At 39.5% G+C, this 19931-nt stretch overlaps 1 protein-coding gene across 1 annotated transcript in view; it reads right to left on the reverse strand.

Annotated features, from left to right (window-relative positions):
* Window positions 1-3162: 3162 nt before the first annotated feature.
* The window catches only part of vstm2a (V-set and transmembrane domain containing 2A), an 80953-nt gene continuing 64184 nt past the window's right edge, over window positions 3163-19931 (reverse strand). Inside the window, exon 5 of the mRNA XM_034238471.1 lies at window positions 3163-4037. Within this exon, the coding sequence (XP_034094362.1) occupies window positions 3961-4037 (77 nt within the window). The 3' untranslated portion in view covers window positions 3163-3960. The remainder of the gene's footprint in view (window positions 4038-19931) is intronic.

Raw genomic sequence — 19931 nt, forward strand, 5'->3', positions numbered from 1 at the left:
GAAGACCTTTGGAAAAACTGAGAAAATGCCGCCGAAACTGAATATTTGACATGGATCATAAATATATTCAACAATTAAACAACATCTTCAATTTCTCTTCACACAATACATCTCCTTGCAGTATCAACACTAATTCGGCTGACTTTTACATTTGATCTAATTCACAGATAGGTTATATTTACACCATAACGGTGCACAGCTGATATAAAAGGACTGTAGTTTTTAAAGATATTACTGATTTTCTTTGAATGTAAGAATGTAAATACTGAGTCTGAAATAGTATAGCAATATGCTGTAAAATTATGTGAAAGCATGCATAAAACTACACATCTTCAGATGTTGTACGAAAACACAAGTGTCCTACACTAATAATACAAAGTTATTATGGCTGTGTGTACCTTGTGTGCACCTAGTGGTTAAAGCACGTTATTGAATTATTGTGTTTTATTTGATTAAAAAAATATTAAGAGTACATACTTTCATAGGGGGAAAAGTATAAATATAGAATATAAAAAATCAAGAAGATACTATAAGTGATCTCTACAATAAAACAGTTTAGTGCAGAATGTACAAAGATATTAATAGGAGGAGGTGCAAAACAGAACAACGAATTAACCTTTATTTAAACATTAAATAACAGATTAAGGTCTTCTTTTAAATAAGAAAACACTTTGGGGGTATCTATCTACAGATAAATATTTAGCCTGACAAAGTACTTAACGTCTAATATATTGCTTTCCTGCTATGTTAACTATGTTGAAGCACTTATTTTAACTGATATTATACACATTAATTATACTCTTATGTAGATAGAATAAGAAATGTGCAGAATATGACAGTTTTAATGGTGGAGGTACACACATATTGATAGATGTCTTGTAATGCACTGTTGAGGAACCTGTGACCCAAGTGTTTCATTCATTGCATAACTACACCGTAGTTGTGTATATGATATGTCAATAAACCTTTGAAAAACTTGAAAGGGATGTGCAAAATAACCATAATATACAGTCTTTAATTAACTATTAGTAGAGAATAACGAGTAATGAATATACTTTATTACTCGTTTCCATTCATGCCAATTGCAGATACATGTTTAGTCTTCTCAAGCACCAACTATCAAATATCTCTCCTGATTGTTGGCACTTGACAATCACCTTACCTGAATTTTACTCCGGTGTAACTAAAGTCTGATTTAAGGGTTGTTTATATTTCACATAATTAATCAGAATCTGCAAAGTAACTCAAATAAATGCAGTGGAGTAAAAATACCAGGTTAACCTCTGAATTGTAGTGGAGTAGAATTACAAAGTAACAATGAGCTGTCATGTGGGTATTAATGCTGCGCATTATGGACACAAGCGATTTTCACCCATTTATTAATTATATGTTTTACATTTGATAACACCAATGTGTTTAATACTGACAACTTCTAATTGTGGGAAAAACGAAAACGTTCAGTAGAGACGTCCCATAGAACATTTTGCGAAACACAATAGCCAGCATGTGTAGTTCTAGGGGGGCGTTCGATTCCAGTTTTGGATAGTCTGGCGTGGTTCGTTCCATTTCACACAGCTGTTTGACGCTCTGCGTAACCTTACGGGGACTGTAGTCCTAAACGATAGCTGGGGATTATGGGTAGTGTAGTGTCTTCGGTCATCCTAAACTCAGAAATGTTGACAATCGCAATGATGCTCGAAATGTCCCTTATAGGCCTACGTCTGTTTCCGGTTATTTTTATTTTGAAATTCAGTTCCTGACGGACGCCAAAAAAGCCCGAGATTATGGAATTAAACCAATAAATAAAAGCAAGGATAATTGTGTGTTATTGGTGAGTAAATAACAGTGTGTTATTTTGAAAAGAATAACGAATTAGAAGGAACATTTTTTTTAAAAATACAGATTTCCGTATTCTGAGGCTCTGAGCCCCATTTATTTTCCTCACAGACGGCAACAAAAGTCCGAAATTATACGATTTAAAATAAAAGCAATAATTTTGGCTTGATATTGAGTAAGAACATGTTTTTATGAACCACACAGCTTCCCGTCTCCCACGACCCGACCGGAGAAAAATACGTGCTGCAGGCAGTAGAAATACATTGCTTTTAAAATCGTGCTGTGCAACACGAAAAAAAGGGGAAAATCAATAGATTAAAAATCGTGTTGGTGAACACGAAATGCCGTGAGACTGGGTTGACTATACAGGGGGGATGTTCGCTTTGTCTGCAAAGCGGAACAAAAGCTTAAAGGGAGGTGAAAATGTTGCTTTTTGAAAACACACAGCACAGTAAACGTTGGCAATTACATTTTTATGTCATGTATGAATGTTAGATTATATTATACAACACATGAAAAACTACATAATCATGCTTCATGTTACCTTAAGTTCAATTTTGGGCATCAATTAAGCAAAGCAAATAGCATGTTATTCTGGGTCTTACCAAATGATACTTATGGTGGATAACATTCACTTACAGTATGATTATTGAGACATAAGTAAACTACTCTATTATTCATAAATATTTCAGTTCAAATTGGAACACCTGCATTTCTGATGGATGGCGCACAATTTCCCTTTCTGCTCAAAAGTTAACAACAACAAAAGAATCCCATTTATTTTAGAGGTTATACTGTTGTATCTGTTGTTCCAATATAAAACCAAAAAACATCGTTGTCGATGTTTGTGTCAGATTGTCAAAGCGTTTTGCTTATAAATGCTTCGCGTGAATAAAAATCTTTATGACATATCATCTGAAAATAAAGGTAAACATATATTACTGTAAGATACAAGATAGATAGTTTCAACAAAACTAAATTATTCGTCCCAAAATTGGGTCATATACAATGTTGATGATGAGCGAGTTTACTTGTGTTGCACTGCATCTTATGTCCTCCAGCTGCTCAGACATCTACCTGCAAATGTGTGTTTGTGTGTTGGTATTAAAATAATAGAAACTTGCGATATCTATGATCAAAATTGGCTAAATACTTATTTATCCTTTATAATAATGAGACATACCAGGGAGGCGCTAAAGCAACTGAAGCATGCCTTTATAAAATGGTACAGTTCAATTAAAATTAATCATCGGTTTCGCGATTTTCAATGACTCATAAATTGTGACACTCATTTTATTCCTACTAAGGATGCAATACAAATTAAAATAACAAGGGACATTTTTTTATTTTACACCAAAGCTAGCACAAACAATAAAAGCTAAATTTGACATACGGAACTCCAAGTGATGACTAGTGTTGCTCAATTTAATTGTGTTTCCCTCTTGCCTTCAGTCCAAAAAGCATGCACAGCGGTATATGTATCACTAACAAGATGTAACATGATGCTTAGAACATTTAGATGGCCAATACAGCTGTAAAATAATTAACCTTTTTAACCGTATGGTTAATGTTAACAACAGTCTAAATTAGCATGTACTTTAATTTATTTTGATTATTTGAGAGGGCCATAGTGCCTATTCACAATGAAGTTCCATGGCCAATATGGTGAGTTTCAGCTATGTATACAGCACATACAGTATTTGATAGGATTTTAAAATAAAACAGATATATATATATATCTAGAATCATATCTATTACACAAATATAGATTCACCTTTTTTCTTGTTCACTTTTGAGCAATGAACACATTTGACTGGAATAGCGAAACCATAAGAAAGTCAGTCTTCCATGAGAGTTATCCAACAAGATACAGAGTCCGTTTTCACACCGGAGCGTTGGTGCCATGGCGACATCTGTACAAAAGGTAATCCAACTGGCTTAAAGGTGACTGGTGTTTACAGTGGCTAATAACAATGTGCTGGGTGCAAGAGCAGTAGTGGAGGGGTAATGAGGGCCAACTTTGCTGTCCGCATGTTGTGTGTGTATGTGTGTTTGCGTTTGTATATGTGAGTATGGGGGAAGGAAGGTACGAGATCAGGGTGCAAACCATTTCAGTTCTTCAAATTATAACAAGGCATCCCTCACCAGACCACATGCCAGGAGGAGGACAGCCAGCCCACAGTTGGATAATATTCTTGTACCTAGAAACATAAAAGAAAAAAACATTAAAACAAATTAACAAATTAACATTACTTGAAGCTCTAAATGACATGGACATAAATGTTGTTTTTAACCTTCACACCCTGATGGAATTCCCAACTCACATTATAAAAGCACATTTTGTCATGCAGTGGAACAGATTGTGTATATGTCTTTTGTGTGTTCTCTAACCTGTTTGTGTTTCACCCTCCTCTGCATTCAAAATGTAACACCATATGGTTTCATTAAGTTTGCTCCATAAGGTTGCAGTCACCTATTAAGCCTGTGAACACTGCTCAGCCGCAGAGCATGGATTCAAACAAATAACATTGCAAAATACTTAAAGATAAAAATGAATTGTGAAAATGGTGGCCAAATGCCAAACCTTATTTGATTGTTAATTAATTCCTTTTGTTGACTATTGTTTTCCAACGCCACAAGACAGAACATTGGACATTTGAGTTCTTAAAAGTGTTACACACATGAGCTTGATTCTCAGTGAGATTATGGTCATGCCTTTATTTACATATGAATCTCCTTAAACACATACATAATGCCGCCTGACTTAAAGAGCCTGTGACAGCATCCCAACAACTGTTGTGCAATGAAATATTGGGCTACTAGTAATCTCGAACCGTCAGTTTAAAAAAGAAAAAGCGATACCGTTCCGTTAAATATCAATAATTTCGAACATCGCGGGGAAATTCCTTCGACTCATTTTGAAGTTTTGGGGGAAGCCGGAAGTGACGTCAATGCGGGAACGCTTCACTGTGCGGCGAGAGAGCCAAACACGGACAAAGTATGTTGTCATCAAGCGGCAAACTGTGGGGTAGAGCCGGGAAGCCAATACGGAAGTGCCACACACTGCAGTTCATATATTGGCCGATAGGCGATGGCTGCAGAAAGGAGCAATTTCCATAGACCCCCATGTTAAAATGCCCGATTTTACAGCAGAAAAAAACATGTTTCTACCCCTGGCTCCATACATTTTATTATCGATATAGTTAGATTCCACGTTCATGAATCTGTGAGTGAATTGTTTTCTAACGCGACCCTTTATATTTATATTAGGTCTTAAAGTTTGTGCATACATTAGGGCGTGGTCACTTTGATTGACAGATACGTGCCTCACTGTCAGCTAACAGCAACTTGTCCAATCTGCTAGGCTACAACCATAGAGGCTACAACGTTAGTTAGTTGTAGTTACTGTACTTGATCCTTTAGCTGTGTTCGTGGTGATCGTGCCTGTTAGGGAATATTGTTACAAATACCAGATAATTAAAATGTCGTGCTGTGCGCTTGAATGTACTAACAGATCTTCCAAGAAGTCTACTTTCAGCTTTTTTCGGTGAGTAAAATGATAATATTATACATGTTAACCCCGTTAGCAGGTGTTTGTGTGCTTGTTAGCTTAGCCTGTTATGTAGCTTATTAGCCAGCTAAGGACGTAACCCTTTATACATATATATACAGTTTAGTTTATGATTCAGCCTTGGGTAAGACTTTTATACTATATGGCTATGACGCCCATAATGCTAAACGGGAGCAAATGTTAAAAGGGGTGGGCCGCCGGAGTCCACGCCGCCGAAGCTAACGGGGCTGCAGGGTGCTAGCTCGCTAGCGCGTCCCGGCGGCCGTAGCTAGCACCCTGGGGCTCCGTTAGCTTCGGCCAGCGGCGGAGTCCGGCGTTATAACTGGAGATCAAGGAATGCATCGTAACGCGGACTTGGTTCGCCTGCAGCCCGCTGTAGTATTAGCTAAATAAATGATGTTGAGCAAGGCTTATTAAGCTGAATACCGCCACAATTATTCTGCTATGTATCGGTACTTATTTTATTTTATTAACGTGTGAATGACAAATAGCTAATTATCTTGCAGATTGTCTCGTTTGATTATGAATGTAACGTTTATATAGTGGAACTACACTGTTTTATCAAAACCAAAGTGCCACGCAGTGACTTGGTATGCATGTATTTCAGCAGGAAATGTGCAACCTAGATGACATTTACCAACACAGACTATATAGAAATATTTGTAAAAGTTGTTCATGCGTTACTAAGTGAATATGGCATTAACCCTCCTGTTGTCTTCGGGTCAAATCTGACCGATTTACTACTTTCATCAATCATGTTTTACATTCGATTGATACTGAGAGCATGTTAGCTTAGCTTCTTAGCCTGAGCTAGGACTCGAACGTCACGCTCGTTGGCAGCAGGTCCCGCCCTGTCCCGCCTCGGCTCCGCCTCAGCTCCGCCTCTTTGCCCTTATTTGGAGAAGGCGGGAGTTAGACTCTGACGACACCTTTGAGCCGTTAGTGGCCGACTCCGCCTACTAAGGGCTTCACGGCAACTCTGCAGAATCCTATGGGTGACGTCACGGACCCTACGTCCATTTATATATACAGTCTATGGTTGTCATGCGTAGAAATTGTGAATTACTGAGTTTAGGCACGTTAATAACGTTTTAATGAAGTTGACTACAGTATATTCATATTTGTCAGTGCTTTCATGTCAATTCGGCGAACATAAACATAAATGATCGTGGTGAAGATGATGATTACATTAGGATTAAAAATCGGTAGTGAATACTGAATTTCCTCCCGTAGGATGTGATATAAAAACAAATCGATTATTTTTGTAGTTGTAAACTCAAGTGGATGAAACTACATTTATTAGTGCTTTCATGTCAATTCGGCGAACATATGATAGATTGAATGATGATTAAAAATCGTTTGTTTGTGCCGGTCTGCATTTCCTGATGAGAAAACAAACCGATGCTTTTTGTAGTTATAGTACACCAACATGGATTAAACGTGTGTTTTTTTCACCACAATGTTGGGGAAATTAATGGATAAAATGCACGGATTATTATTATTCCCACTCCGATCGGGACACTAGCTCCACCGTTTCCCCGCAGCGAGGCTCCCCCCGTTGACAGTTTACGTGGGCTGGGTGCAGTGGCGGACTGGCCATCGGGACGAATCCCGATGGGCTGGTACCGAAGTGGGCCGGTCGGATAAGTCACTAGCACATTCCCCATAGGCGGCGCGTGAGGCTCAGGTTTGGGAAGGCTAAATAACTTTTTTTACGCCTCCGGCGTCTCTAGAAAAGAGATCAACTCAGTGTGCGGAGTTTAAATCTCTCAAGTCATATTACAGGATAAAGGAAATACAGTTTAAACTGCCGTATGCAGAGAAGACGCCGACGTGTCGCACTTATCATTCATATTACATCATCAATCAGATCATCGATCATATAATATAATAATATATCATATATTTCCTTATCTGAGTCAGCTTCTCCAGCCGTATCTGGCCGTGCAACACTTACAGTGTCACATACTGTATGCAGAAGTATTATTTTAAGCAACACATTATGTTGCCCTGGCTTGATTTACCGAGTTGATAACCAGCGTCATAGGACCGCTTAGCGAGATCTTGTTTGTTAGTTTGTTGTTGTTAGTTACTCAAACATATCCAGGGTATGTTGAACTGGCTTCGTAGTACAGGGCACAGGTGGCTAGCAGCGCTATTGTCAAAGACACAGACATTGCATTATATTTGTATTTTACCAGGATGCAGTGACACAAATATTTACATATTTACATTTACTATCTACAGCACCCGCTGCCCCTGACATCCCCCACTCCCCCCCGTTGACAATTTACTAGCGGTACCGAAGTGGGCCGGTCGAGAGTCCCGGGATGATTTTTATTCCCAGTCCACCACTGGCTACATGACCGTATGATCGCCCATATTTGACGCACCTAATTCCTAAAAGATACAACATAAAGCGATCCCAGACACGTTCAAAATTAAACTGTCATCGCTGTCTGAGCTTGCTGCTGTGTGCACCATCGTGCGTTTACATGCAGATTCTGGGATCCTGAACGGTGCAGCTGGAGCGCTGTGCCCGCAATGACGTCACACATAATTTGGCGGAACTTGAAGAATCCCCGAGAAGATCCAGAAAATGGTCAACATTGAAGGGCAGATTAATGGTTATCAAAGTACAAATATCCAAAATCAGTTCAGTAACGGTTTTCAAGGGGACAATATTTACTCAAATTGATGGGTTTGGATGATGGGGGAAACTCGTGTCACAGGCTCTTTAAAGAAAACATGGCATATGAATCATATAAAACTGTCAAGTTTGTCTTTTGTTGAGTGGACCTAAACTTGATGTTGTTACATAAATTCAACTTGTTTTACCAAACAACCACAGAAAACGACAAATGCAACCCCCCTCAAAGTAAGCAGCCATTGAAGTGTTGTGAAAATGATTTACATGGGCAGCTAGTGTTGCCTTAGCCCTAACAAACTGCTATCACCACTGCAGGCAGCTCTGACTGTTTACTGAGCATCTGACATGACTAACAACTGCAAACTAGAACACAGCATCCTCAGCCTACTCTTTGATTTGCCTCTGTCTCAGGGACATCAAACCGGAATGATGAGAGAAAAAGTAACAAATACACAGTCCTATACAGCAGAATTATGTTGACAAAAAGTAGTCTACTCTGCATCAACAGATACAGAGAAAGAAAGGATTTACGCAGCTTGAAAAGAGATGTGAGAAACAAGCCAAACTTGGGAAAGAGAAAATGAAATATTCACTAAATCATATTGACATTGACTATATTCCTGTAGCAGACTGGGGTGATGGTTGTAAGAGAAAATTGTCCTTAGGGATGTTTTGAACCTTGCGGCCCAGCCCTGGATTGTCTGGGCGGCTGGGGATTGGGGAATGGAAAAGGAATTGTAGTGGGGAGGGGAGAGAAATGGAAGGCTTTGACCCTTTATTCCTCCCCACCACATCTCATTTGGCTTGAGGTGAGAGAACAGGAGTGCCACAGAGGAGCAGCAATCACTCTGAGCCAAAACATCTTTCACACAGAGAATAATTAATTAGCCTTCAGCTATGAGTCAGAGCAAGACACAGTGAGACAGTATATAAAGTTATACATGGAAAGACACGCACTGATTTACTAAAACACATATTTTGCAATAATTTACTTAGCTAAGATGTTGGAGATGTCAGTTCTTATTTGTGTTAATGCACTTTAATTAATATATTTCCACATTTTAATTTGTATTTAACCAATGTAATTGTGAGCCAGGAGAGTGACACATTGTGAGGGAACGGGTGGACATGTACATGTATATGTGTAATTCACAGCCATATACAGTACCTAGAATAATCAAATGATGTCAACAAAGTGAAGAGGCACACATGGTTTTCAAACCCCAGGTGTCAATATTGGATTATAAAGTAAAAATAACACCTGTGCCACATCAGTCAAGCTTTATCCCGCTCTGCATGACTAATCTACAAAAGAAGATGAAAGGCTTTTGGGGATAAACCTTGCTAAATGTTTGAGCATTGAACATACAGGTGTCTACACAGCCATGCTTTCTCTTAACAATTTACTACATCATAGTGGAAAGTACTCCTGGTTTGGCTAATCACAGGTTATGTTAGCACTGTAGAGACAACAATCACCTGGATTTCTAACTGAAAAATGGTCTGAAGTTATAAAATATTTGATACATTTTATAGAATCTGTGAACAATATAAACAAATGTATGTTCTGTATTTGGTTTCATCATTTTTAAGCAGCTAACCTTTTTGATTAAGTGGCACTGGGCTAATTATTATTAAGGCTAAACACCTGAATCATGTTGACACTTTTGCTTCAGTGAGTTCATCAAGAGTTTATTGTACTCATAGCCATGTGCAACGGCTGAACCATATCTATCAGTTATGCATTACAGAATTGACTTCTTTTGACCAGTGTTTTCAGCCACAGTGAAGTCACTTCAATTCATGTATTTTAAATTGATGTATTTTTATTTTGTTTACAGTACATAGAGATACTTGTGTTGTTACACAAGTCAGGTCAAATACACTGCCAATCACTGCATGCTTATTATTTGTTTTATTTCTATTAACACTACCCACACTGACCATACTGAGCTACAGTATGTTTATCCAGTTACTGTGTGAGACACTTTGTTTGGAGATTGCATCAGGGAACCTTTAAATGAACTTGATGCAAAAATATCCTCCACTGAAAAAGAGCCTGCATTTCATCATATTAATCCTTTGCTAAACTAAAGCAGGCAAATATGTCCTCTTGTGTATTTTTTCCTATGCAAACTGTTAATACATTATCTGTAGTTGGCAATACTGTGAAATGTAATGTACTGTGGAGAACTCCCAAAAAGCATGCTGTAAGACTGGCTCTTACTAACGTCAACTTGAAGCAATATGTGATGCGTTATCGGGGTGGCTGACATGGAATAGTAGTATCTTATCATATACTTGGATCCAACCTGGATATAAAGGAATAATTTCCTGGAACAACAACAACAACAACACATATAACCATATATTTCTCTCAAGAAACATCTAGTAAAAGCAGGGCCAGTGCTGGGCCATACTGATATCCTTCTGGAATAACATGATGGGTCACTGCATGTTGCACTGCTGTGCTGGGTCCTTTCTTTGCGTCAGATTTGACATCCTACAGATGTATCTTCAAAAAGCATTGAGGCAACTCTAAGTAGTGTTTCACTCCCTCTAGAATCTAGAGATCAACATAAAAAACAGCAGGAATATTGTTATTCATACATTATTGATTAGCTGTTGAATTTGTTTCTTTGGTATTTGCCAACTATTTTTTTCAGTTTGTAAAAACAGAGTAAAAATAAATACATGTAGAATGACAACAATGTTCTGTATCTTTGCTGGAAAAATCACAGGAGTTATTGGTAGTGTCTTTTAATTACAATTGTATGTAAATGTTTGTAAATGTATTTTCTATGTCACATGTCTGTGTGACTGAGTTATGCTTCGAGATGAGTCACACAATTGTTTCAGTAATCAGGCACTAAGAGTTTCCAAGTACCTTAATTGTCTTGGTGAGCTGTGTTTCATGCTCCCGCTTCAACTTTGATTGGTGAGCAAGCACAACTAAGTAACTAATGGCTCTTCTAGAACACCTGCATGCAGCTCTCCCTTTCATCGTACACAGTATGTATCCCTCAATTTCTATACTTGAACCAGCACTCGTCATAAGGTAAAAATATCTCCTGTTCCTGTGCTATTTTAAGAAAACAATAAAGGAAAATCATTTATGAATTATTGCTGTTTTTTTAACCTACCATGCATTTTATTTGCTGAGCAAAGAAATAATACAAAAAGCTGAAAACATAAACAAAGTACCTTTGTGGGAGGTAGTGGTATTATTGTATCTACCCATCACTGTGGCTAAAAGCTACTCCACCCACGTCATGTCAAAATGTGGTTGACAAGGTCACTGTGTCCTATTCTTTACAAGCCATTACAGATACATTTACATCTGAATTATTGCTAAGGGAAAAAGTGTCCATGGCATATATTTGGGAGAGTCTGACTTCCAAATATCCGAGGGTTTAAAACTGCACATGTCTCTTTGAGTTTGCATTTTTTGCATGTAATTTCCCAGCTTTCCTCCACAGTGTGAGGGACTGCAAACTGACTTTTCCAAAGGCATAATTGGAGTGTCTGAGCGGGTAGAAACATATGCGGGCTTTCTCTGTACATGCTGGGATAGAATAAGCCCACCCTGAATACTCTTCATGTTGTCCTACTTAACCTTACACAACACTCTACATTTTGCCAAAATGTTTTTGGCTTGGTGAAATGGTGATGTTGAATATCAATTCTAGGCCAGCGAGGCCGTCAGGTTCAGTGAGGCAGGGAGGTGAATCACCACAGCACCTCCACAGGGAGCTCAAACTGGCTTAGTGCCAGATCTATTCTGGCTGATCCCTGGCTGGCTGACTGGCTAGCTGACTGTCTCTTTGACTTACTTGCGTACTTGAATGGCGGCTCTGTTATAAAACCAGCTGTATGATTTGCCTGTTGAATGATACACTATATTTCTGACTGTCTGGCTGCCTAAGCCATGCCCTGGATTTGTGGATGACTGACTGGTTAAATACAACTGGATGTCATTACCGTGCAGCTTGACTGTTCATCTGTGGATCAGGCTAAACATGATAACAGTCTGTTGGGTAATGCAAATACTCCAAAATTACCATCCACTATGTTTGAAAAGATCACTCCAGCAGTTGTGTGTGTTTTATCTGACATTACTGCAACCATTTTACAAGCCATAACTGACTGAGGAACAAGCAGCTGATTAGGGCTTAATGTGTTTTCTTAATTCCTGTCTGTTTCAGTATCACTATTTCCTCCCAAAAAAATAAGCTGCTTCTATCAATTGAGTTGATTTTTTCTCATGTTTTGTTTTTCTGTTGCTTGCTTCTGTTACGGTTTGGGAAAGGTAGGACCCAAAAGCAGACTACAAAAAAAGGTAAGTTGGTCTAGAAAACGAAAACGAGCTTTATTGTAAAAGCTGATGGCAAAAACACAAAGGAAGCACAAGGAAGATATAATACAAAAAGCTGACGATGACTGACATGGAGATTGACGGGAATAACTGTAACAGGACTGGGCAGATAAAGAGAAAAGTGGTAGTGCAGCAATCACGACAGAGGCAGTGTTCAAGTCCAAAAAAGAGGCTTTATTGCTGTTAAACAAAAAAATAACTTTAACTATACAAAGGCTAACATAGCCGGGCCGCTAACCGATTTACCAGATTACAAAAATGTTTCCTCACGCTGGGAGTCTCCTGCTCCCTCCATGTGCCACACACAACTGAGCAACTCTGGGTGCTTTGTCTCCCTTGAGGGAGTGATTAGCACCAGGTGTGAGGTCTCCACACCTGCTCCCAATACTGTTAATTACATTACATTACATTACATTGCATTTAGCTGACGCTTTTATCCAAAGCGACTTACAATAAGTGCGTTTGTCCAACAAAATACAACTTGAAGAAAACAGAATCATAAAAGTACATCAGGTTTCATAGAGCAAAAACATTTCAAGTGCTACTCAACTGGCTTTAGAAAAGCCAGTCCTTTATTAGTATAAAAGTGCTTCGTTAATAGTTCTATCGCTCGAAGTGGAGTCGAAAGAGATGAGTTTTCAGTTTGCGCCGGAAGATGTGCAAGCTATCTGCCGTCCTGATGTCAATGGGGAGCTCATTCCACCATCCTGGAGCCAGGACAGCAAACCCACGTGTTTTCGCCGTTGGGAACTTGGGTCCCCCTCGCAGCGAGGGCGCAGCGAGTCGTTTGGCTGATGCAGAGCGTAGTGCACGCGCTGGGGTGTACGGTTTAACCATGTCCTGGATGTACGAAGGGCCAGATCCATTCGCAGCATGGTAAGCAAGTACCAGTGTCTTGAAGTGGATTCTAGCAGTTACCGGAAGCCAGTGAAGCGAGCGTAGGAGCGGAGTAGTGTGGGAAAATGTAGGAAGGTTGAAGACCAGACGAGCCGCTGCATTCTGGATGAGCTGCAGAGGTCGGATGGCACATGCAGGTAGACCAGCCAGGAGGGAGTTGCAGTAGTTTAGGCGTGAGATGACGAGAGCCTGGACCAGAACCTGAGTCGCTTTCTGTGTCAGCTGGGGACGTATCTTCCTGATGTTGTAAAGCGTGTATCTGCAGCAACGGGTTGTAGCAGCAATGTTTGCAGTGAAGGACAGGTTGTTATCTAGGGTCACACCCAGATTCCTTGCAGTCTGAGTCGGGGAAACAACTGAGGTGCCGATGTTGATTGTTAGGTCAAGAGTGGGACAATCTTTTCCCGGAAGGAAGAGCAGCTCAGTCTTGTCAAGGTTGAGTTTGAGGTGATGAGCAGACATCCACTGAGAGATGTCAGCTAGACAAGCAGAGATGCGTGCGACGACCTGGGTCTCTGAGCGGGGAAAGGACAGAATTAATTGGGTGTCATCAGCGCAGTGGTAAGAAAAACCATGCGGGCTAATGACTGATCCGAGCGAATTTGTGTACAGGGAGAAGAGGAGGGGACCAAGAACAGAGCCCTGAGGGACCCCTGTAGTTAATTGACAAGGGTCGGACTCAGACCCTCTCCAAGTCACCCTGTAGGTACGGTCTTTCAGGTATGAGGTGAGGAGGGAAAGTGCAGAGCCTGAAACTCCAAGTTTTTGGAGAGTGCGAAGGAGGATCTGATGATTCACCGTGTCGAATGCAGCAGACAGGTCCAACAGGATGATGACAGAGGAGAGGGATGCAGTTTTTGCAGTGTGCAGTTCCTCCGTGACAGCAATGAGAGCAGTTTCTGTGGAGTGACCTGCCTTGAAACCAGACTGGTGCGGATCCAGAAGGTTGTTCTGATTGAGATAACAGGAGAGTTGTTTAAAGACAGCGCGTTCAAGTGATTTAGACAGGAACGGGAGGAGAGAGACAGGCCTGTAGTTTATAACATCAGACGGGTTGAGAGTGGGTTTCTTTAGGAGAGGGTTTACTCTTGCCTCCTTGAGACTGTTTGGAAAGTGACCAGAAGTTAGAGAAGTGTTGATGAAATGGGTGAGAAACGGTAGAATATCAGGAGCGATAGTCTGAAGGAGGTTTGAAGGGATAGGGTCCAGAGGACAGGTGGTAGGGCGGGCAGAGGTAATGAGGGTAAGAACCTCACTTGGAGAGAGAGGGGAAAAGGAGGTAAGTGTGTTGGTGGAAGCAGGGTCTGGTGACCCAGCGGTGAGTAAAGGTGAGTCAGAAAAAGAAGAGCGAATATCATCAACCTTTTTTTCAAAGTGGGTAACAAAGTCGCTTGACAGAAGTGAGAAGGGGGGAGGAGCTTTTGGAGGGTCCAAGAGGGTGGAGAAGATGGAAAATAGTTTTTTAGGATTGGAATAGGAAGATTGGATCTTATCTTGAAAGAAAGTGCTTTTTGCCTGAGAGATCGAAGCAGAGAAAGAGGAGAGGAGAGCTTGATAGGTTAGCGGGTGGAGCCACCTATTGGGAATGTAGCTGCCTCCCACTACTCTGCCTCTCAGTCCCTTACAAAACAAACAATAAACCGACACCGAACACAGGAAGAGACAAGACTAAATGCAGGGAGGGGTAATCACGAGACGAGAAACAGCCGGCAGGGAAGGAGAAACACAAGGGCAACAGGTGAAGACAATTAGACACACCAGGGAAACTAACGACAGGGAGGAAAACACAGGGAGAAGAACCAGACAAGAAACAAGGAGGAAAACATGACAGGGAGAACAGAAAAGCAAAATAACCCCACAACTAGACACAACAAAACTCAAACCCTGACAGCTTATTCTCCATATTGATTCTCACCATATATATATATATAAAGGTAAATATGCATTTACCTTACAAACAAATAAGTAGAAAATAAATTACCAATCTTAATTTATTTTTGCTTTGAAAAAGCCACTCTAAAATGAAAAATGGTCGTACACACATGTTTGTTTAACAATCTCTGTCCATACTAACATGCCCATATGTCATCACAAACACAGGGCATGCGCTTCCTGGTGTAGAGAGGACAATTTACTCTGCAATAGGTTGCTTAGTAAAAGTAGAAATGTTTTAGTTTTGTTGAACTTTCATGATAAAAGAACGTGTCTGACACTTTAAATATCAATATATCTTACTTTTACATGCAAAAAAATACATTTGCCTGATAAAACATTATTTTCTGGTGAAGTTAAAGGCTGCTACTTTTGCTTTCTCTTCTCGTTCTCTCTCACCTGCTCTCTCCTCTGTTACTCTTACAAATCAATGTTTCACTGCACAATGGATAAATAAATATAGTCGAAATATAGACATAGCGTCTCACTGGTTGTAGCTCTGCCAGGAGGCTGGAAGTTCCTGTCATACTGGAGAGCAGTAATTATTACTTGTACCTTTACAGGTTCTTTGTTAACTGTACTAAAGTTGTGCGTAAGGAAAAGCTTCTGTTTTAAGTCGATTAACAGATGCTTAAATGTGGTCGGCAAAGCCTTAAAAATAAACAAATGCTTTGTTGTGGATGTATCCCTAGAAGTCTTCAGTTGAGGACACAAAGAGCCACTGGTGCAGACGTTTAGCCACAAATATGGTTAATTGGGTCACACACTTTTCTCCACTGAGCGTTCACTTACATTAGCCAGATTTACAGGCAAAGAAAATCATTTTTAGTGAGGGAGGAAAAGCATTTACACAAACTTGAAATGACACAATGACATTCTGTGCAATTGTTTGAGCAATTGAAATTAAGTCACGAACAGCAGTCCGGTGGTTCTTAACCACCTACTGAAGCAATGACTCATTAGTAATCTTTCCTTAGACATATGCAGTTGATGCAGTTTTAAAAATATGGTGGTTTTAAAAAAAAACAAGGTCAGTGCTTTTGTTGTTGCTGCATTAATGCTTATGCATTCAACTGAGTCCATATTTATTTTTTCTTCATTCAGTAACCAGGCTGGCCTCAGGGGTGAGGACAAGTCTGGCTTAGGGGACATTTTTTCCTTCTTTTTAAAAAAAACACATTCAGCTCTGGTCACCTCTGAGCTTTGAGAGAAAAACACTGCCAGAAACGATGGAGGCCGAGCTATGATCTAACAACATCTGACACACTGGTGGGGAGTAGCTGTGAACAGACCACTCTGCTACTGCTGCTGCTATTGCTGCAACTGCTTCACCAGCCACAGTCACATTCCCTCCATCTGGAAAGTGCCTCATTGTTTACTCATGCAGCAATGCGGAAAAGGAAAATATCTGCACTCTCCCAGGTTTTATTTAATCTCAGCCAATTTACCTATTGTTGCTCATCTTCTTCAAACCAGTAATAGAACTCTGTCGCCCTCAGCCGTAACACCTCTGTGAGCCTCCGGAGAGGCATTTATCATTGTCAGACACACCGCACACAGGACTCATTGCAACACAGTTGTCAGCATAATTTAGCTGCCTCATAATCTCTGACTCTGCAGCCGCAGGGATTATTCAACTTTTTACCTCCATTCAGCGGCAAGTAATATCTTTCTATGTTTTGCTTCAGGGTGCAGAGGGGTATCAGAACCCAGAGCAGGACCCACTCAGTGTTTGAACTATCTGACCAGGTAGAAAATGATTGACATTTAAAGATGAAGAGGAGCAGGACTGTTGTAACAAAGTTTGATAGTCAGAAATTCAAATAAAGCAACAAGGTAATGAGAGACAATTTCCACTGAGCCACTTAATGCTAGGCTGCCTGATCAGGACCCTAAACAGTTAAAAGTTAAATATGAAGATACAAGAAAGTAAATATGGCAATCTGCAAAGGCCATTATTTCAACTCCTTGCACATTACATTTCATATATGGTAATACACATTATGGGTAAATTATGTTTTATTGCTACAACTATGTCATTTCTAGCTAGTGTGAAAATGCAGTTGCATTTAGTTTAGTTGATTTGGTCCAAACTTTTTTGTTTGTGATTAGATATATTAGTGTAAGGTTCTTACTGAGGTGGGTATTAAATCCAATCCTTTCTAGTAGCATTGATTATTTATTATCATGACCACAATAAGTTGTTCATGTTTGAACAATCTCTTTCAGTACCAATGGTAGAATTTGTGCAAAATTATGTTGTCAGAGTGGCTGCAGAGGTGTACAAAGTTTGAGCCCAGCTACTACTCTTTGTATACTAACAGTTAAAATGGTTAATAATAAGTCATCATTTATCCTAAACCATAAAGCTTTAGAAAAATCCCTAACCATGTTGGCACCAGATCAGAAAATGCTTTAATTAAGAACATTAAAGCTGCATTGACGCATGATACGCAACTTGTACTTTGCTAACTTTAAGGTTGGGCACAGAGCCTTATGGTGAAAACAGCTATTTAAGTTTTGTTTCTTTGGCTACCTCTTCTTTTATCTTGCAGCTGTCATCTGATTGATTGAGCTTTGAAAGGTAAGCAGTAAACACGGTCAAAGTTGTTATTCGAAAGACTTTGAAAAGTTTGCACAAGAGTTTTTAGTATTCAAACTGCTACAATTACGTACTTAATCCTCCTGAGATTCAATTTAGAGAGAATCACTTTTTAACAATGGTTATGAATGAGGGAGCACATTTTTTTTAGCTAATTAAAGCAATTTGAACGGATGTTATACTGTACAGCACATTAGAACTTAATGTCCATAATTCCTTGGAGGTCAACATGGAAACTTCTGTATATATTTTTTTGTTAATGCCGGTGGCCAACTTAAATAATATTGGAAAATGTCTTCCAAATGATAATTAGTTATAAAAAACGTGGCCAATCAGCAGTATCATTACATGTTCACACATTTATGTTGTTGCAGTAACGCTATCCACCCGGGGAGCAAATTATTAAAAATAAATGATGGCAATGATTTCATCTCACACAAATCATTCTAAGTAATTTCTTTGAAATGAAATGATTCCTTTTTAAAGAGAAGGCATTCTTTAAATAGATAAAGTATCTTCATGTTTGACAAAGAACTCCACTGGGAACACTGACCTTTACCAATAATGAAATTAAATGATCCTCCACTGGTGTGCACGTTTTCCATTTATTGCAAAGGCTGATGATGTTTGCACTCACTGAGACAACTCAATAGGTATTACACCACACACGTCTTAGGAAATATTTCAGCCTTATTGGCTTATTGACAAGAATACATTGATATTACTTGCAACCTGCTGAATCTAATAACAGACAGGACAGTATATCCCACAATTTCATTTGTTCAAATTCAATGAAAAAAAAGACAACTTACAGTCAGTGTGTTTTTAGCAGTTATAGCATCCATCACATTTTTCTAATGATGACATTATAGTGAGCAGAAAAGACAGACAATTTTGTACAAAATCTTGCTTGTTTCTTTTTGCCCATTATTTGTTAGTATTCTTGGTTCAGGTCCAAATGTGTCGTGCCGCCAATACGGTCATGTTCAAGATTTACCCACGCAAAGTTTTAAACAAATTACAAAGATAATTAACGCGCATTGAGAAACGAAACAAATAAATGTGAAAAATAACCCCAAAAAGTTGCTACTGATTTTTACTAGCGTGCTCATGCAGGGAGTCGTAGAGCTGAAGAGCCTGCAGCAACAATACCCAAGGTAATATGTTGAGTTTCAAGAAGCACCAGAGGATTCCTGCCTGAGGATCTCAGAAGCTGCTTATAAAGTATAAAAAATTCAAAATATAGCTGGGAGCCTGACCGAGTAGTGCCTTAACAGTAACAGTAAAGTATTAAAATCAATTTCACAGCACATGAGTAGCCTGCAAACACACACATGAAAGGATACATTGTATTTGTATCTCCTAGAATTAGTGAGTGGGCCAAGCAGCAACATTTTGGGCATGCTAGAGACAGGCAATTGACTTGAAACTGTTCCCTCGATAAAGAGAATTCCAACACTCCAAATAAGATAACATAAAACGACAGGCTGTGATGACGCATTGTGGTATGCATTGATAAAGCCAAATGCAATTTTTCTCCCTTTGAGCTCTACAGGCCAGTTTCATATTTCGCATTGCTGCTATGAGATGCGACTTGATACCACAAGTGTTAAAGGTGTACAAATATTTCACCTAACTCCTCGAAGCAGAGACATTAAATCTGTAGCTAGGCCACACCCCCTTCAAATTCTAGTCCGCTGGTGCGTAGAAAGCAGCTGGCAGTTCAATCTCACATTTCTGTGAAACAGTAAAGTTCCCGTTTTTGTTCGTGTGCCTTCTTGACCATAAGTAAGTGATGTGTTTGCAATTAAAAAATTGTCGTTTCTGTTCAAAATTGTAGTCATAGGTTTATTCGCTGTTGACGTAATTTAGTTGAAAGTTTGTATGGAGTGGCAGCCTCTATCCATGTATGCATAAGTAGCTGTACTTATAATTGTGGAGAGTTGCTAGATGTAATGTTAGTTAATGGTGATGTTTGTTTCCTTCCTTTAGAACCACACACATTTCAACAATACTGTTTCTACTGAGTGCATGTGCATCCATAACCTATTTCTTATGCAGTTAATAA

Source organism: Gymnodraco acuticeps, unplaced genomic scaffold (genome assembly GCF_902827175.1).
Source record: "Gymnodraco acuticeps unplaced genomic scaffold, fGymAcu1.1, whole genome shotgun sequence".
NCBI lineage: Eukaryota > Metazoa > Chordata > Actinopteri > Perciformes > Bathydraconidae > Gymnodraco > Gymnodraco acuticeps.